We start from the raw sequence: 18548 nt of genomic DNA, 5'->3' as shown, positions 1-18548 counted from the left end.
ATAAACTATTTTCTTCTGCAACGCGCATATATACGCGGCGCCGAAGAAAACCCGGAAACCTAAAAAAAAAGAAAACAAAGAAGAAATATCATAAATCAGCCAGAAATGAAGCCTAGCCTTTAACCGTCATCGACACGTGCTCTGTTGAGATAGTTTCAAATCTTTCTTGATGAGTGCTGTCGACACCGAGCTCATGCATCGCTCACCTCAGAGGTCAATCGCTGCTGCCTGGATCATTTCCCGGGTAACTGTTTCAGAACTTTTACCAGTTATGCGGCAATTCTCAAACTGGGGCTCATAATTATGTAGCTCACATGGCGCATAATTAATAACGTAGGCTTAGCGCGGTTATAAAGCGAACGCGGCATTCACTAAGTGCCGCAGCGGTGGCGAAATGGTTGGCCGTTTGCTTCCAATGCGGGAGGCACCGTGTTCGATACCGAATGCCGGCTGCAGACACCCGCCGATTTATTCCAAGGGGTACAAGCGGGCTTCGGGGTGTTGCTTCAGAGTGTTGCGTAAGAGTTTTGCGTAAGATGCTTCAATCGATTGGAGGGCTCCCACATTGCTGTCATGGGACTCTTGGCATTCACTAAATCTCAATGCGTGATTTGATTTTGTTACGCGCTTTTGGCGGGGACATATCACGTGACTAGTGTTACGTCATTTCACGCCACGTGACTAGCGTTACGCGATGTTGCCGGGAACATGTCACGTGATTAGTGTTACGTGATCTTAGGTCACGTGGTAACTGCTACGTGATTTTGGTGGGAACGTGTCACGTGACTATAGCGTTACGTGATTTCGGCGGGAACACGTCACGTGACTAGTGTAACGTGATTTTAGCCGGAGCATGACACGTGACTAGTGTTACATGAGGTTTCGTAACGTTCCCCTCCTCTTTCTTTTCCTTCTTTCTCTCTCTACTTCTCGCTTCCTCTTTGCTTCTATCTCTTTATCTCTTTCCTTTCTCTGTATCTCTTTATCCTTTCATTTCCCCCTCTCTCTCTCTGTACACGTTCTCTCGGCCATCCCAGTTATCGCATCCCAGGCAGGAGTAATCGCCGCTGTGGTAGAGCACGCGCCCGGCGCACCTGTTAGGGGGGATGAAGAAGAAGACGAAGCGAACGCGCGCCGACATGATGATGATAATTCATTGCCACAGCAGACACTACAGCCACCTACAAGAGCTTTGGTGTTAAAATGGTTTTCCTTGTCAAGTACGTTGTACAAAGTAGCCCAAGAGATTCAGTTTAATAATACGCGGGGTTTAACGTCCCAAATCCACCGTATGATTATGAGAGACGCCGTAGTGGAGGGCTCCGGAAATTTCGACCACCTGGGGTTCTTTAACGCGCACCTAAATCTAAGCACACGGGCCAAAAACATTTTTCACCTCCATCGAAAATGCAGCCGCCGCGGCCGGGATTCGATCCCGCGACCTTCGGGTCAGCAGTCCAGCGCCATAACCACTAGACCACCGCGGCGGGGCGCAGATTCAGTTTAACATAGTCGTCTTGTACCGCAAGTTGCTTCATAACAACCCCACGCTTCCGTTCATGGCACTTGAGATTTTGCAGTATAAAAAAAAACCCGCATTTCCCCGAAGGGGAGTATGAGGAAGTGCGAAGCACGGGGTGATGTTATGAGGGGGCGCGCGCGACTAAACTGCAGAGCCGAGCGAAGGAGACGGCAGCGAGAGAGCACGCGCCAGCCGACCCACGGAGGTCTGGCCGTTTTTAAGTGCAAAGCACTTTTACTGATGATGATGATCTGTCTTCCGAACTCGTTCCAAAGAACCCGCAACGCGTTCAACTTGTTGGCGGCGTTGCGCACGCCCGAGATGGGGCTCAGGTTGTTGTCGAACCACAGTCGATCGCACACCGCGCAGCTATATCCGAAGCTGCGGTCCAGGAAGTCTCGCTTGAAGCGCGCGTCCGGCCGATCGAATTCGAGGGCCCGCGCTCGCTCACGCATCGCGCGTCCCCGCGCCAGATCGGCTTCGGGGTGCTCGGCTCGCTTCGCACGCTTTCGTTCGGCGTCTCGCCGCCGGCCTTCATCACCACAGGCAATGCGCGGGGCGCGCGCAGCCACGGAGCGGAGGGCGGAGCGCGCGCAGTCACGTGGGGCGTGACGTCGCTGCGCCGTTGCTACAGACGCTCCTCTCCGCTCCTCGCGCCGTTGCTATGGGACGGCGGATTCAGGGTCGCTTATAAAGTGCATTCGCACTTAAAATGTAACAATGTTTGCCGCCAATAACATTTTCAGATGCGAAGCAGCTCTTTGACTTGCCTGAGTAACGCTGTCCCTCCGTCCGCACAAACGCGAGGCAACGCGCTTCCCTCGGCGCAGGTGTTGGAGCGGTGCCAAGTAGGTCACGCCGCAGCTGGGCGTTGACGTCACGCTCCCCTCGCACGCTTCCCTCGCAGGTGCGCGCGTACGTCACTCTCTCCCTCACCCGCCGGAGCGCCCACAGCTGCCGGCTCCAACGCCCGCTCGCCTCCCGTGTCTGCGTTTCAAACAAACGTTTACACCAGTAAACGCTACACCGAGTTTCGCCTCAAACGAATCTTCGAGCACTCACCGCAGCACCCGCGTTAGCGCCGTTCAGCCCGTGACGCCACCCATGCGCAACGCTGCTGCTTCGCATCCCATCAGGGTTTCCTTCGGGGAGATGGTCCAATTTTTTTTATACCTGTGGTTCATAGTAATGACGGCAAAAAATAAAAACATGTGCGTTCACTGCAATTTCACTTTGGAATGATTTACCTTCAGCTACCAAATCTTTTGCTTCCCTCGTAGTCTGTAAATATTGCCTAGGCATCACGACCTGCAATGACTGCACTCTTACCCTGGGTGTTTCACCATCGACTTTATTTCTCACTTGTAACTTCGCCTTATTTAAACAGCGGAGCTGGCTTTTCGTTAGGTCATGCGGTGCGGACAGAAAACTGCGCCTAGCTATGACGTCACTGATCGATGCCAAGATAAGCTTATCCAAGCCTACGCTTGGGTATGACGTCACCTGGCGAAGCCAAGTTAAGCTTATTCAAGGCTAGTTAAACTTGGTTGAGCCAAGTTAATCATAGTTGAGCCTAAATAGGCAAAGTTTAATACATTGGGGTATAATTAAGAATAACTAAATTTTATTAAACTTAATTGGGACCATTTAAGCCTAAGTTAAGCCTAATTAAGTTATCCTTGTTAAGATATGCCTAATTAGGTCTAATTGAGCTAAGGCTAGTTAGTATAAGCCAAATTAAGACTAGCTGAGCCTGAATAAGCCCGACTGGGCAAAATCTAATTAACCCTGATTAGGCTTAATTTTGCTAAGCCTAACATAGAGAGAAAGAGACAGAAAGAGAAAGAAGGAAAGCGTGGCATTGCATTGTATAGTGTACCAAAGCAAGGGGGTGGGAAAGGGAAATGATGGTGAGGGCGTAGGAGCAGGGGAGAGGGTAAAGCATATTGCCAAGCGCGCTTCTAGTATTTTTATGTAACCGGTACGTTACATGTATGATGCATTGCGCAAACCACGCCCGAATCTCGGGGAACTTTCTAGATTATTTTAGGATCTTCCGATAAGCTTTAGCGCGCAACGAGAATAGTAGAGTTCATTCTCGAACTAACCCGGCCACCAATGATAACACTAGAACGTTCCGTGCACACAGGCGCAAACTGCCGACGCCCTTTTACTGCTGATCAGATTCCTCGAAGGCCGAAGACTGTTCTCGCCGCTATCAGTGTACAGCGCGAATTGCTTGTACATTGAAGTTTCATTTCGTGCACAAGTTCGCCCATATAAGAAATTCCGTATTTCCCAATTTTGCTGCACCCTTCTTCACCGTCACAACCACGTGACGATGTCATAGCCACTTACAACCAGGAGATGGGAAAGGGAAGTGAGTGTGAGGGAAAGGAGGACAACGCCAGCAGCTCCGTTATTTTCATAGTCTTCGCTCCACTAATGCGTAGCCGCCCTATTTTTTTTGCTTTTTTTTCTTCTTTAGTTGATCTGAACTGAAATGCTTAATAATATACATAGTGCTTAATAATGTATCTACTATGTTTGATTTCACCGATAACTGCGTTCATTTTCTGTGTTAGCTATTGTCATCAGTGTTTGTATAAGTAACTGAGGGTCCCGCTGCAGATCTTTTACCTTGGTGTCCTCCCCCGTATACTTGTCATCCTGTAACCACTTTGCAGCGAAAGCTGTTATGAGATCACAACAGCCAATTTTGGTGGCCTTGTTGTACGCGGCCGCCGATGTCCGTAACCGCTACCACAACAGACGAGAGGGAAAAAAAAGATAACCAGGATGCCGCGGGATTTGAACCCCTCTGCGTAGAAGTCGCGTATTGTACCACAGAGCGACGCCGGCGTCAGAAACTCCTTCTCAAAACGATCCTATGCAGACTTCATGTCGGGCAAGGAATCGCGTTAACGTATAGCGTGGCAGAGTAAAATAATTATAGGCGTCACACAGTGCGAATTGCGTAACGAGCATAGGTCGGCAAGAAAACCGGAGCTCACTCAGACTCACTCAGGAAATATATTTTGCTCTGAAAGCTCACTCGGACTCAGACTCACCAATATTTTCCTCAACCGGACTCACTTGGACTCAGATTCACGAAACATTTTTTTGAGCCGGACTCACTCGGACTCATGCTCACCAACATATTTACTCAGCCGGACTCACTCAGACTCATACTCGCGGCTTGACCTGAGTCTGAGTGAGCCCGGGTGAGTCGACTCATGAGTCCGTTAGCGTAAAATTAGCTGTTTCGATCATGGTGTCAACGCTATTTAACGCCAATATGTCACGTAATCGTTGCTCTACGATACGCCTTTTGATCTTGTACATTCAAGTACGAGGTTTTAGTGGTTTGTATCCAGTAATGACATTTTTACGAAATACGCGACTCACAAGTAATATTTTTATCAAGCACTTCCTATGAAACAGTTTGCCGGGGCAGATCAGACTCGCCAGTATTTTCCTCAACCGAACTCACTCGTACTCAGACTCACTAAAATTTTCATCAACCCGACTCACTCGGACTCAAGCTCTCCAAAATATTACTCACCGGTCTCAATCAGATCCAGACTGATCAGGCCCGATCTGAGTCTGCGTGAGTCCAAGTGAGTCGACTCATGAGTGAGCTTGCCGACCTATGGTAACGAGTAAGTCGTTTAAAGCTTCACACTCATTACAAAACTCTCACATTGCCTTATAAATGTATAGCGGGTACCTTACTTCTCCGCGGACTGAAGAATAATGGCACAGTGGGTGCTTTCCTACTTCGCAAAAATTATAATTATTTGTGGCGCAGTGGGTACCTTGCAAGTTTACTTGTAGTATTCGCGCATTGAGAGTTTACAACGGACTCTGAAAAAGCCGCTCTTGCCGCTTTCGCTGTGACTGTGCTGCGTGTTCTGCAATGGCCTGGCGCTTTTCTTTTTAAATAAGTAAAAGTGAATCTGAATCAACCGCCTTGTTGATTTTGATTACGTTGACCCTTCATCATCAGGATCAGCTGTTACGGTGCCCACGCCACTCGCCCAACTGTTGACGGTCTGCACGCTCGCGCCTGGTGTGGAGTACATGTACATCCCTGACGACGGCCTCTGCGACTACTCGTTTTTCGACTCGTTGGCCATCACTCCCGGAACCAACAGTTTCGCCGCCGACACACAGAGTGCCGACGCGCAACGCTTCGTCACTCAGGGTCAAGTCGACAAGAAAACGCGATACGGCATGTCCGTGTCCCTCAGGTGAGCAAGCTCGCACCGTTGTACGTACTACGAGTATGGAAGTACCAGTGGTACCAACTACTCACCGAACGCAGTCTGCTCTGATAGGTGGTGCTACGATACCTGAGCATGCGCGGACAGGTTTTGTGCCGGCCTTGTTTGATGTCACAGCGCACCCTTTCTGTCAGTGTAGTCAGCCTTTGCGCTGTGTGGTTCTCTAGTCCTGCGTCCGCGTCTGTTTTGTGATGTACTGTAAGAAAAGAAAAGTGTTACTCTATGCGGTGAGTCGTGACTTGCCCCGTTTATGACTCTTCATAAAGAGACACGCTGAAAAGAGAATTTGCACGACTCATGTGGGGATAGTTGAAGGTTTCTAAGACGCACAGTGCTTTCGGCTGGTGAGGCAACGAAGCCTAACGGACGATTTGTCACACCCCGTTCTGTCGATTGTAACGGAGCCAAAATAAAGTATGTTGAGCATATCAAACACCTCCCGTGTCACCTAGACAATCATTGTAGACTGATCCTGCCAGACTTCTTCGAAATGCCAGAAACCACTTCCTCTGCAGGGACGTAGTGACCTTCAGCAACGCCTTCCGCTCAAGCCACGGAAAAACCGATTACGAGAGTTACTGGGTATTCAACGTCTACCACTGGGGCTTCCTCCACATCGACGAGGCCAATGCACAGATCGCCGACGTCAGTGTCGCGCTCACCACACTCAAGGTGAGCGCTCGTATCTATCTATCTATCTATCTATCTATCTATCTATCTATCTATCTATCTATCTATCTATCTATCTATCTATCTATCTATCTATCTATCTATCTATCTATCTATCTATCTATCTATCTATCTATCTATCTATCTATCTATCTATCTATCTATCTATCTATCTATCTATCTATCTATCTATCTATCTATCTATCTATCTATCTATCTATCTATCTATCTATCTATCTATCTATCTATCTATCTATCTATCTATCTATCTATCTATCTATCTATCTATCTATCTATCTATCTATTTTTCTTTGATATCCCGCTGTATACCTCTTTGCTTTTGCAATATTTCGCTTTTTTATGCTTTTTAGACGTCGGCTGCTGTGTACAATGCATATGGCGAAACCCGCGGACAGAAGTTATCCGAGAACGCATTCAGGACGTCATGAACTTCCGTGGCACCTACGAAGGCCAACGGAGTTCCTTGTCTGTAAAAATGTGTGGCGTTTTTAACAGAGGTGCACAGACGTAAGACGGCAGGTCTTTGCAGGTTTTGAGAAGTTACACTCAGCAAGAATTAACAAAACACGACACAGTACTTAGAAATCATTGATGTCAACAAGACGTGCCAGCGTTAAAATATTCGCGGGAAAATTGAAAAACAAGAAACAAACAAACAAACAAAAACATCAAGACCATCACACTCTGTGAAGGTGTGTGTTCAGCGGGGCTGGCGGTTGCACCGGTAGTCTCTGTTCCCGTCATCACCAATCTTCATAGATGCGCTGTGCCTGGGGCGTTCTCACAATGCGTGTTCGACCCATAAATGCCAGGCACGACCGCTCGAGCGCAGTAGATTGGACTGACGCAGCGAAACACGTACGGAACGCTTACCGATGTTGTTTTTCCACTCTAATGCATTATAGTTTCTTTCGCCATTCTATAGCGGGTGTCGAGGGTTCCGCTTTAATGCTTCAAAATGCTTCATTATAAACAACTGCTCCTTATGGGGCGCCAGGCGTTTTTTGTAACACGTACGAAACGCCCAGCTGCGGATTTTTGCCCACGTTAAGGCGTTAGTGTCTTCTACCACTACACAGAAGGCGTCAGGGGTTTCACTTTAATGCTTCAATATCGCCACTCCAATACTACCGCTGGACGATTTTTGCACGCGGACGGACGCCACGAATTCAAGAACGTATGCTGTTTACAGCATCGCTATAAAAGAACAAATATTGCGTCATTAGAATGGCAAACGAATCCTTTATCAGCATATCTGATTCAGTGAAAGGATTCAGCGATTTACGCGTCCCTTTAAGAACTTAGTGACGCCTGACGTTGCGTGATACGAATCCAAATTGGGAGCTAGCGTGATTCCGCTGAACTTTGCGTGTGCACTTTGTGTTATTCTATCACAGGAAATGCACGAACACGCGTTGTCGGCGGCTGGCCAGACGCCTGGCACATTTCTGGGCATCTACATGAGGTCAGACCAGTCCTGCGCCACAGTGGCCGGATATATCCGGTACGGGTGGCTCACTGCAGTTCTCACTCGAAGTGCCGTTTCGTATAGAGGTTGGCACTCTCGAACAACTTGCTGCGTATGTTTAGTTAAAAGTTGACTGTGCTTTTATCTAGACCTAAGCAGAACACAGGTGAAAGTGAATGTACGGACGAGATACTTATTAAATAATCAAATTTCCTTCACGTTCTCAGTTAAGTGCGTTGCTCAGTCCCCTCTCCTTTCTCTCTTAAGGTTTATGCACGTCAAACGGTGTTGCATTGCTTCCGGGATCGGCCCACTTCTGACCGCGCAGGGACACTTCATCAGATGAAGTCGTTACGACGCCGTCTGATTACGTCATAACGACTTTGTTACGTGACGTTATCGTGTGGCGCCATCGCTAGGTCTCGTGACTTTTGATAGCATTTGTGTTCACGACGCCAGACACCGGATTTTAACGGCGGAGCAGTTCTAAGTTGAGGCTACGTCGTCTGCACGTGTGTCCGGTGTCACGCAGGTCACGTGACCAGAAGGGGAGTGGATAAAGAGATAAATAAAACGAAATTATGATTACGCTAATGATGATAATGATTGAAATGGCGGTGAATATGATGTTCGAGATGATGATTAATGAGGGTGATCGTGACCATGACGCCTGAAATGTTGCTGATGATGCCAAGTGATGATGATTATGATACTTGAAATGAGACTAAGGTGTCTTAGTCCGCGCTCTTACATCTTCGCTGTCAGACGATTTTCACGGCGCGGAGCTGACTGTCTTTACTCATGAGACATACAAGATTTTCTCCTTAATAACAAACGCATCTAACCTACTTCACCCTTCGCAGTACCATCTTCGCTCCGACCGGCATTATCGTCTTGGGACATCTGTCTTACGGCGATAACTTGAGGCCCGATTGCGCCATCATGCCGCCCATCAACTACGTGGACCCGGGCGTTCTGAATCCCGGAATCGGATACGGTCACAGCATTGTAAGTCGCGCATCGAACCGTAAGGCACGCGCTGTTTTCGTATTCAATGCGGTGTGTTCAGCGAATGCACGTAAAGTGCTGGACGTGCTATGCGTACTAAGTGCCTCGTTAACCTGCACCGATATGTCCTGAACAAGCGCTGCACTGGAAATTAAATCACCAAATAGATATTACGCACCATCTTACAAGGGGCTTGGTATACTAAAGCATAATACATGTCTAATTAGGAAAAAAAAACAAATTGCAGAAATTGACTGTTGCAAATTAAGCATATGACAGCGACAACATAAAATAATACCAATAATAAAACGTCATATTTTGAAAGATAACAATGCCACTCATAATACATGCATAGATTTATGTAAATGCCTAATGCAATGATTCTAGGAGAGTGTTGTTGCTCGCAGAATGTATCGTGCTTAGTCATGGCAGTGACGACGTCGAGAATTCACTCTACAGTTAGAAAGCAGATTAGTTCAAATCACATGTACTAATAAAAATTCAGCAAATCCCACGCGTTGTGGGAACCGGTTTCATGCGAAGCAGTCAGCGAGTACTTTTATGCTGTATTTTATGGCTTTGAGCCAAGCGTTACCAGGTGGATCGACGTATTTTTTGTAAGTGTAGTAGCTGTGTGCACATTGTGCGCTTACCAGGCACGTCGGCAACACTGGCGTTTAAAGGGTAACTTATAGTGCGACGTAACGTCAGCCCTCGCGTTAGAGTACATACGTCAGTATTATCGAAACTAAGTGCACTTTATGGTGCAATCATGTGAATATCATACGTAGCTTTCGTTAATGTATTCCTCCGGGGTCGAGCAATGCCTCAATATAGCTTGCTGAATTATAGGAATGCAAATGTAACGTTTATTAGGCTGCTATAAAAGCGGAGCCAACACTGGAACCACAGACGTTAATCTGACATGACGCCTGTTTTGTAGAAGCACATGTGTAGTGTTTATTGCTTTCTTGTAAAATTCGATAGCCAGCACCACAACCACAATTGACGTTGCACCAACATTACGCCTGCATAGGCTGTTTTTCCAAGCAAGTTTATAACCCTGGCGCGGATCTGTGGTAGAGCACCCGAATGCCACGCAAAATGCTTGGGTTCGATTCCTGCTGGGATCCTAATTTCTATTCTTTCCATTCGTCGGGTCAACGCTGCCGATGTCGGTTTTTCTTAACGCTGTCGCACTTAAATTACCAATGTCTGTTCTCGCCGTTCCTGGGTAGATAGTTTATCACCTGTGACGCATACCCGTGCACCGCGGCCCGTTGTAAACGGGTATGTGCCACACGTATTTTGAGGAAAGGGTTTGACGACGTACGCGACAGGATTTTAATGGTATTCATGTTATGACCCGACAGTCATATTCGTCAAATCCTCTTACCCTCCCATGCTAATTTTGGTCTACATCAAGTTAAGGAGGCGGTCATGAGAGCACGCGTAGGCGGATAGATAGATAGATAGATAGATAGATAGATAGATAGATCGATAGAAACGCTCAAAGTGCCAAGGTATCGCTAAGAAAGGTTCCCCTTTAAAAAATACTGGCGATGTTTCTTAAAACTACACGATTTCGCTGCTGCTAACCTTGTGCGCGAGATCAATCCGAGCTTCATCGTGTTTTCAACGCGTACGGTGTTTTCTGTCGATAGCATGACGCCATGCACGCTGTGGCCTGCCTCTGGAACCAAGGCGTCCAGACCAGCCTTTCCGTGTCCGTCACGATGCAAGCTCGCCGATACAAGCTGAGAACATTGGTACAGGGCCAGACGCTGTTCTACACAGACTGCGGATCTGGCACATACGAACAACGTATCACATCTCAAGAGGTAGGCCCAGCCACCCGATCTACTTCTACGACGGTAGGATTCTGTGGCTGCACCGTGGTGTAACCTGTACGCGCCCCTAGAGCAGGGCCAATACAAAAAGTTCAAGAGCTCGTGCCCTATCGCGATAATGGGGACAAGCGAAGCTTGGCGTTCGCGTGGCTGAGCTGCAACTTTTCTTTCTTTCTTTCTTTCTTTCTTTCTTTCTTTCTTTCTTTCTTTCTTTCTTTCTTTCTTTCTTTCTTTCTTTCTTTCTTTCTTTCTTTCTTTCTTTCTTTCTTTCTTTCTCTTTCTTTCTTTCTTTCTTTCTTTCTTTCTTTTCCTTTCTTTCTCAATGAGCAATGCGCACTCTTAATTCATTCCACCATGCGGAAATTGGACCGTCATCCACGTGCTTAGCAGCGACACACTTCAGTTACTACAAGTAACGAGCACGGTCATGTTTTGATATCCACGTAACAACAAAATCTGGCAACAGGAATTCGCTAGTTACCACGATAACGTCTACAAAAGACCAGATTGCCGTATCAGAAACGGCTTATCGTCGACAATCTCACAATTGAGCATGCGTCAGTTATTGGAAAACGGCGCAAACAGATGCCCAAGTGACTAGCGCACCTTCGAGGTGCACATTCTTTGTCCTCGTGGGCGCCGTTTTTTGTTGTTGTTGTTGTTGTTGTGTGGTTGCCTCTGCAACGTCGTCAATGACACGTGTGATGTAATACAAGCTTCACTTGAAAATGCTGTTGTTGAACGCGGTTAAACCGAGTTTGTCGAGCGATAGCAGCGGCTGCCTCCGGAAGCATGCCGCGGTGGTGTCCTGCGTGTCGGCTCGGCTAGCAGCTGCACGCAGTCCACATTTCTCTTCGTAGTGCCGGAGAGGAGATCACGTGATGGGACTTGAGGTCTCGAGGCGCGCGCGCACCTGCCGGCTCGCGGTTCTCGGCGACCGACGGAGAGGGGTGCGCGGAAGAGCAGAACGAACAAACACTGCGCATGTCCGTTTCTGTGGCGACACTCGTATACGAGGAGGAAGAGGAGGAAATTGACCTTGGCTTGGCGTAGAGGTCAAACGCATGCATCAGGGCGTGTACTTTGTCTGTACCAGGAGGAGTAGCGCTGTCGCTCTAAAAAAAAGAAAAAAAAGAAAAGGAAACTACTATCTAAGTGGCATAAAAAGTGCTGCAGAAGCTCCCCCGGTGTTGTCCAGGTATGCATAGGCACTGTACCGCTTGCTACTTACCGCCGTCTTCTGCGCTACTGTTCTGTCCTGTTGTTCTGACGCTATGTGACATATCGGCAGGGTTTAGCAAGTGGAAAAATGCTTGCGTTTACTCCTTTGTGCCTTTAGTTGTTCCCGCTTGCTCTGTTGTCCGCAGTTGCGTTCACAGTTCTTACGTCACCACTCGTCAGTCGTGAGCTCCTTCAGACCCATCGAAGTGGAAAGTCGGGCAAGTTATTGGTAAAAATTCGTGATAATGAAACAGCGCACAGAGGCGAGGGACTGTTGAAAACAGCGCCTGCCCTGCCTTCTCTTGAACCCGCCCCTCGTCTTCATGCGCCAATTTTCATCATAATTTCTAAGCGATGCATAAAATATAGTAACTAGTAATTATGTAGTGACGATCAAGTGAGGATATAATCATGCCTTCTGGCTCGTACGCTGAGTTTAGTAACCATCGTGTGATATACATGCAGATACATATGACGCCTTCTCACCGAAACACATAGTTGAGGCTAACAAACTGGGACCATAGCATACGCTTGGCGTTTTAATTCAATCAGTACAATCAGGGTAACTCATCACCCTATTCGCGCTTTGCTTTCTCTGCATTACAGATTTGCGACGACCCGAAGTCGGGGTACAGTCGGAACATCTATTACGCCGCTCAGTACGCGTCGCTGATCACTTATGACAATGCGGACGGTTTCGCCGTCACGTTTGAGAACGCTATGTCGTTGCGTACGAAGGTGAGTGGCGCGACGCATACCTCTGGTATCGCGCAGCGGGGCACGCTGTGAAATATAGGTACCCGTTTGCATGATAGGAACACTAACTAACTGCACGATTATCGTTGGATGCTTAAGTTGTTATGTTGCTGATCCGAAAGTCCTAGGCTATAGAAGGTATTTGCGTGTCTACGCAAGGGGAGCCAGCGTAGCAGTCGCCGTGCCCGTGGTCGCGCACGCGGTCAGCATCGTAGGACTACAACCACGGTGCTTGGACGTGCGTGTTGTTCTCATTTCTTTGCGCATGACATCAGACTGTCATATGCCGAATCGCTGAACGACCACGGCTATGGTGGCCTGAGTTAGGCACTCGCTGGCGCCGCCTGAATGGTCGAGCTCAGCGGATACCTCCTATACCCGTTCGGAGGGTTTGTAGAAGAAATCGCCAGAACCGTCTCAGTTACAAGAAAGCCGCACGGTCACTTATCCTATTCGAAGGCGAATGATGTCCCATTTTAGATTGCATTGGATTGGAATAACTTTATTAAAAAAGTCCGGAGGCGTGTCCCACGACGGGACAGTCAGGCCGAGACCTACCGCCGCATCGTGGGCCCTCTGGACCCAAGTTGTGACTGAATGTCCGGACTCCTCAGAGCGGAGCCCCACTTGCTGGCCGATGCTGTATCAGTGCCACGTACCGAGGGGCACTCCCAGAGCATGTGGTGTAAGGTGGCTAAACCGCCACATTTCGTACAGGATAAAGCTTGTGTAGAAATGCAGGGTTAGGATAGGTTTCAGTTTGCAGCAATCTCAGTGTCAAAGCCTGCGCCCTGTTTAACTTCCGAGCTGGAGACGGAAAGACTCTCCTACCCATAGCGAAATGTAGAGTAATTTCATTGTACGTGCTCGGTTGATCCCTATTTACCAATCCTCCAGGTTGACCCAGAAGTCCTCCATGGTCGCGGATAGTTAACCCTCGCGCCCTGGAGTGGGTCAGCTCATTGAGATTGATAATCCCTCCTACCATGGAGCCCATATGAACAGGGAACCATGTAAGGGTATGAGTTGTAATTGACTTCTCACCGAGTATTGCTTTGACCTCTTTGCACACAGCACCAACAGTGAAAGCGCGAATGGCCGCCCTAGAATCACTATATATATTTTTGTGATTTTCATCTAGGAGAGCCATGGCGATGGTAAGCTGCTCGGCTGCATTAGCAGTTTGGGCGTATACCGACACCGCATTCCCCCTTTTGGTTAATTGCAACTACCGTAAACCTGCCCCTGTTGTCGTCATATTCTGCCGCGTCTACGAAACAGCCACCCCCATGGAGACCCTCAACGTCGCGGAGAAGGGCTAGATGCGAAGCAGCTTTTGCTCGGGGCCGTGTCCATCCTTCCATTGGCAACCGTCCGCTTTCTACCACCTAGCATAGCCATCTGTAACGTATTGAGCGCGCGCTCGCGCCAAGGAGAGGTCTTCTTCCTCTTGTTTTTCGACCGCCTTGGTGATGATACGTGCGGAGCACTTTAGGGACCCGGGCTGCCGTATGCTGTCCTAGCTGGGCGTAACGCAGGCAAAACCACGAATGGCATAGCCATCTGTAGCATATGGAGCGCGCGCTCGCGCCAACGAGAAGTCTTCGTCCTCTTGTTCTTCGAGCGTGAGTAGACTTATAAATAAGTACGTTAGCTTATACTTAGATTTTCAGATGCGAAGCAGCTTTTGCTCGGGGCCGTGTCCGTCCTTCCACTGGGGACCGTCCGCTCATCTCCAACTAAAGGGAACCATATGTGCTGGCATGCGCTAGCGCGTTCGGGCCTGTGTAAGGGGCTGGGTAAAACGCTGTGGCCTCTCCCCCTATTACACTCTCAGCAATTATGTGATGGCGTCCGAAAACGAGATTCTGCAGGCGCGCGATGAAACCGCGTGGCGTGCTCCAACAAGAGTTCGGGACGAGTAACAGCAGCAGCAACTACAGTGAATTCATGGTGTGCTCCACTTGCAAGGACGCGTAAACATCGGGCAAGGTGCCCGTGATGAACGGAACTTTATGTCGACCCATGCGCTGCATCCCCACATGGTTCCCTTTAGTGGGAGATGGTGTAATTTTTTTTCTTCTCAGTCGATTCTATTGATCCTCCCCGGAGAACTTCTCTACCTAACGTGAGTGTGCACTGTCTCCAGGATCGGAGGCATTCCAAGGCGAAGGAAGCTACGTCCGTCTGTCAGCAAGCGTCATGACCTTGAGCACTTCCTCCTTTTTTTTTCTCTTTCATATGCCCGGCTTACTTTCAGTGTGATCGCGAGCGAGCGCGCGGGCACGTCGCGGCGGCCGCGGTATCTGTGCAGTTCACGATGCTCAAGAAAGCCAATGGCCGATGCTTTGTGTTTATGGCGCGGTGATTTGGGTTTACGATGATATTTTCTGAGAGAAGAGCCGGCGATTTCTAGCTGACTTTGGGAATCGATTGTAAATTCCAGGCCGCGCTATAATAGACAACCACCGTTCGTAGCACGATGGCCTTGTGGCTTCGTTTTACAAACGGGTGGTTGTATATTTTCCCTTTCTTCACCCTTCAGCCACCTTGCGGTATTCCGCAGAACTCATTTGCATGCACTATATAGCAGGCACGTAGGCAAGGGACCCCCCCCCCCCCCGATATTCGTTCAGCCTTTTATATTCCCGGGCAACTTTTTTCTTTTTGACATGAAAATACTTTCTTTCGAATAATTAGGCCTTGCCCCCCCCCCCCCCCCCCCCCGAAAAAATATCCTGGCTACGTGCCTGCTATAATGTTTGGCTCACATGTTCTTAGGAGCCTCGACTACCGTGCCGCAGCGTTTTCTGACCATGCTGAAAAGGTGTTGGAGGGCCCCTTAAATAACAGCAGCCAGGTCAATCACGTGCGTTATAGACCAGTCTGATTAGAGAGCGCTTGATTGGTCGGGTGATAGAGATATATGGGTTTATTCGAGAGAGTTCTTAGTGGACATGTCTCGCTCAGCTCTGCGATGCCTGGAATCCCGGAGCGATCGCTACACCAGTGGGCCTGGCCGTGTACGACGTCAATTACGACCGAAGGTCTAGCAGGTGCGACCGTCGGTGGATCAACGGAACGTGGTTCCGGTTCCGTTTCCTGATGAGGCTTCGCGACTTCCTGGGTCAGGCTCAACCCTCGAGCGACTTCTTGCCGGATTGCCAATCTGGTCACGTGATCTGCGTAGGGTCCCAAAGGGGAATAAACTAATGGACAGCATAAGCTACAGCGTTGTATAATAAATCGAAAAGAATCACCCGTCTGCCACGATGTTTGTCTGGTTGTTTGCAGTGAAGCTGTCCTTGTCTACCCTATAATAATAATAACATCTCGGGTTTAACGTCTCAGAACCACGATATGATTATGAGCGACGCCGTAGTGGAGGGCTCCGGAATTTCGACCACCTGGGATTCTTTAACGTGTGCCTAAATATAAGTTCACGGGCCTCAAACATTATAGCGTCCATCGAAAATGCAGCCGTCCTTGTCTACCCTGTGCCGTTATTGTGTAGTAGTAGTAGTAGTAGTAGTAGTAGTAGTAGTAGGTAGTAGTAGTAGTAGTAGTAGTAGTAAGTAGTAGTAGTAGTAGTCGTTTACATTACGCAGGTCACGTGACCAGATGGGGTGAGGAAGTGAATGAAGACAACGGAAATGATCATGAGGCTGCTAAGTGATGATGATGATGGTGATTATGCAGGTAATCGCTCTAGCCAATCACAAACACACTAGGGAGCTATACAGCTGCGCTGTCTTTCGGTTTTCACGGCGTAGAGCTCGCTGAATCTTTTTATCTCATTAGTAAGGTTATGCCAAAAGGGACACTGGACGGCGAAGAACGATTTCTCTACCCTTTTCCCATGACCATACTTTTGTAAAAAGACTGCTCCATTATGCGTTTCATGTATCTCAGCGGTCATATACCAGTTTCGCAGCGTAACTGTTATGAGGTGGCACAGCAGCCGATATGGGCGGCGTAGTTCTCCGCTACCGCCGACGGTGTCCGTCGCAGCAATGCAATAGTGTGAGTCGACCAAGGCACTGTGCGTGGCGGCCGAGTATTCTACCACATAGCCAAGCCGGCGCTTGAAATGTTTTCGGAAAAGGACCCAGGGGTCATGTCGGGCGAGGAATCACGTTAACACGTATAATATGCATGGCAGAATGAAATTGCATTGGGCGTCACACAATGTAAATAGCGCATTGAGTGCACGGTTTAAAGGTTCCCATCCGTACAAAGGGCTTAGCCGTAATTCTTCGGCGTCATCAGCCACAGTAACAGCAAAGCATTGCGCGAATTACCTCGCTACTTCGAAAAACGATGGAATATAGTGCAGTGGTTACTCCCTAGCTATTCGTGCATCATGACCTCGCAGGTGTACTTGCAGCGATCGCCCCAAGTGAGTACAACGGGGTCTAAAAAGATCGCTCCTCGAGCTGACGCTGTGGCTGTGCTGCGTGTTCCGCGCAGGCCAAGCGTTTCTTGTGGTTGGTCGATTGGTTGAAAAACTTATTGGGTCCTGCAAGGGCGCGCGTGGGTGATGAGAATAAAACAGGGAAATGAGAATCTCTGGGTTCATAACCCGCTGCCCTTGAGGCCGCTCGTTGAGCGGGCGGCGCGCCAGCCTCCTCGCACTCCTCCGCGCTAAACGCTGAGGCTGACGCCATTCAAAACACGGAACTGACATTAAGGTCCCCTACTTTTAACTGCAGAGCAGTTTAAGGGTCCCACGTTTGATGCACATAACGTAAGCAGGCTGCACGTTTGAAATGTCAGTTCTTGCTTGCACGTGAATGCTATAGCGTTGCCGAAGGGCTAATTCGTCTGTCTGCGAAAGAGCGCAGCGAACGTCAGCGCCTGGAGTTGGACGCACCGTGCTCGGAGCAGCAAACAGTAAAAACAAAACAGTATAACAGAAAACAAACAGTCCGAAACACAAATCAGATAAGCACAAGAAAAGAACGGAAAGGAATAGAAAATATCACACAATCACGCGAACATTACAAGAAAGAGAACAACAAGGCAGATAAACAGAACATAAACGCAAGGGAAACCACGCGAATCAATCTTCCGTAGTTTGTACAACTTCTTGGCTCTGTCAAGCCCTTTGGTAAAATGGTGAAGAAGAAGAAGAAAACTTCAGCATCACTCTTGATCTTGTTATTCAGCCCCGCCACGGTGGTCTAGTGGTTAGGGCGCTCGCTGCTGACCCGAAGGTCGCGGGATCGAATCCCGGCCGCGGCGGCTGCATTTTCGATGGAGGCGAAAATGTTTGAGGCCCGTGTACTTAGATTTAGGTGCACGTTAAAGAACCCCAGGTGGTCGAACTTTCCGGAGCCCTCCACTACGGCGTCTCTCATAATCATAGCGTGGTTTTGGGGCGTTAAACCCCAGATAATATTATCTTGTTATTCAGTCTTTTTTTTAATGTTGAATTCGTCCAGCTGAAGCAAGAAAATGGCATAAAACGCAAATTGCCTGCTTGCTTCCCCCGTCTTCCACAATACCATGATCTCGTTCAAACTACTCCTCCCCCATGACAGAAATCCTGGGCTCGCAACGGAGCTAAGCTGTGTTCAAAGGTCACCTTTTGCGCAGTCGTGCACCCAAGAAAGACTCGGCTCTGCAGCACACGAGAATGGCGAGCTTGAATAACTCACAGGATCCCTTATGCAATCGCCTAAGACGACCGAAGTCGAAAGTCATCTTTTTCTTTCAAATGGATGCATTGATCCCTCGGCGTCCAC

At 48.6% G+C, this 18548-nt stretch overlaps 1 protein-coding gene and 1 non-coding gene across 2 annotated transcripts; one reads left to right on the top strand and one right to left on the bottom strand.

The window, feature by feature from the left end:
- Positions 1-1414: 1414 nt before the first annotated feature.
- Trnas-gcu (transfer RNA serine (anticodon GCU)) lies at positions 1415-1487 on the bottom strand. Its single transcript has one exon. It is a non-coding gene; the product is annotated as a tRNA-Ser (tRNA).
- A 6412-nt stretch (positions 1488-7899) lies between these two features.
- On the top strand, positions 7900-16021 carry LOC119399067 (uncharacterized). Its single transcript, XM_037665884.2, has 5 exons — positions 7900-8002; positions 8830-8974; positions 10639-10815; positions 12652-12783; positions 15772-16021. Exons 1-5 carry the CDS (start codon positions 7959-7961, stop codon positions 16012-16014), a joined length of 741 nt encoding a protein of 246 aa, XP_037521812.2. The 5' UTR covers positions 7900-7958; the 3' UTR covers positions 16015-16021.
- Positions 16022-18548: the final 2527 nt, after the last annotated feature.

Source organism: Rhipicephalus sanguineus, chromosome 7 (assembly GCF_013339695.2).
Source record: "Rhipicephalus sanguineus isolate Rsan-2018 chromosome 7, BIME_Rsan_1.4, whole genome shotgun sequence".
Classification (NCBI taxonomy): domain Eukaryota; kingdom Metazoa; phylum Arthropoda; class Arachnida; order Ixodida; family Ixodidae; genus Rhipicephalus; species Rhipicephalus sanguineus.
The sequence above is the reverse complement of the archived record's forward strand: the minus strand, read 5'-3'. Positions and strand labels throughout refer to the sequence as shown.

Bases quoted from the DNA above. Each gene is read 5' to 3' on its own strand.
- LOC119399067 (XM_037665884.2), top strand. From the start codon at position 7,959: ATGAGGTCAGACCAGTCCTGCGCCACAGTGGCCGGATATATCCG. The intron at 8,003-8,829 runs GTACGGGTGGCT...CACCCTTCGCAG, and splicing joins ACAGTGGCCGGATATATCCG to TACCATCTTCGCTCCGACCG. The intron at 8,975-10,638 runs GTAAGTCGCGCA...TTCTGTCGATAG, and splicing joins TCGGATACGGTCACAGCATT to CATGACGCCATGCACGCTGT.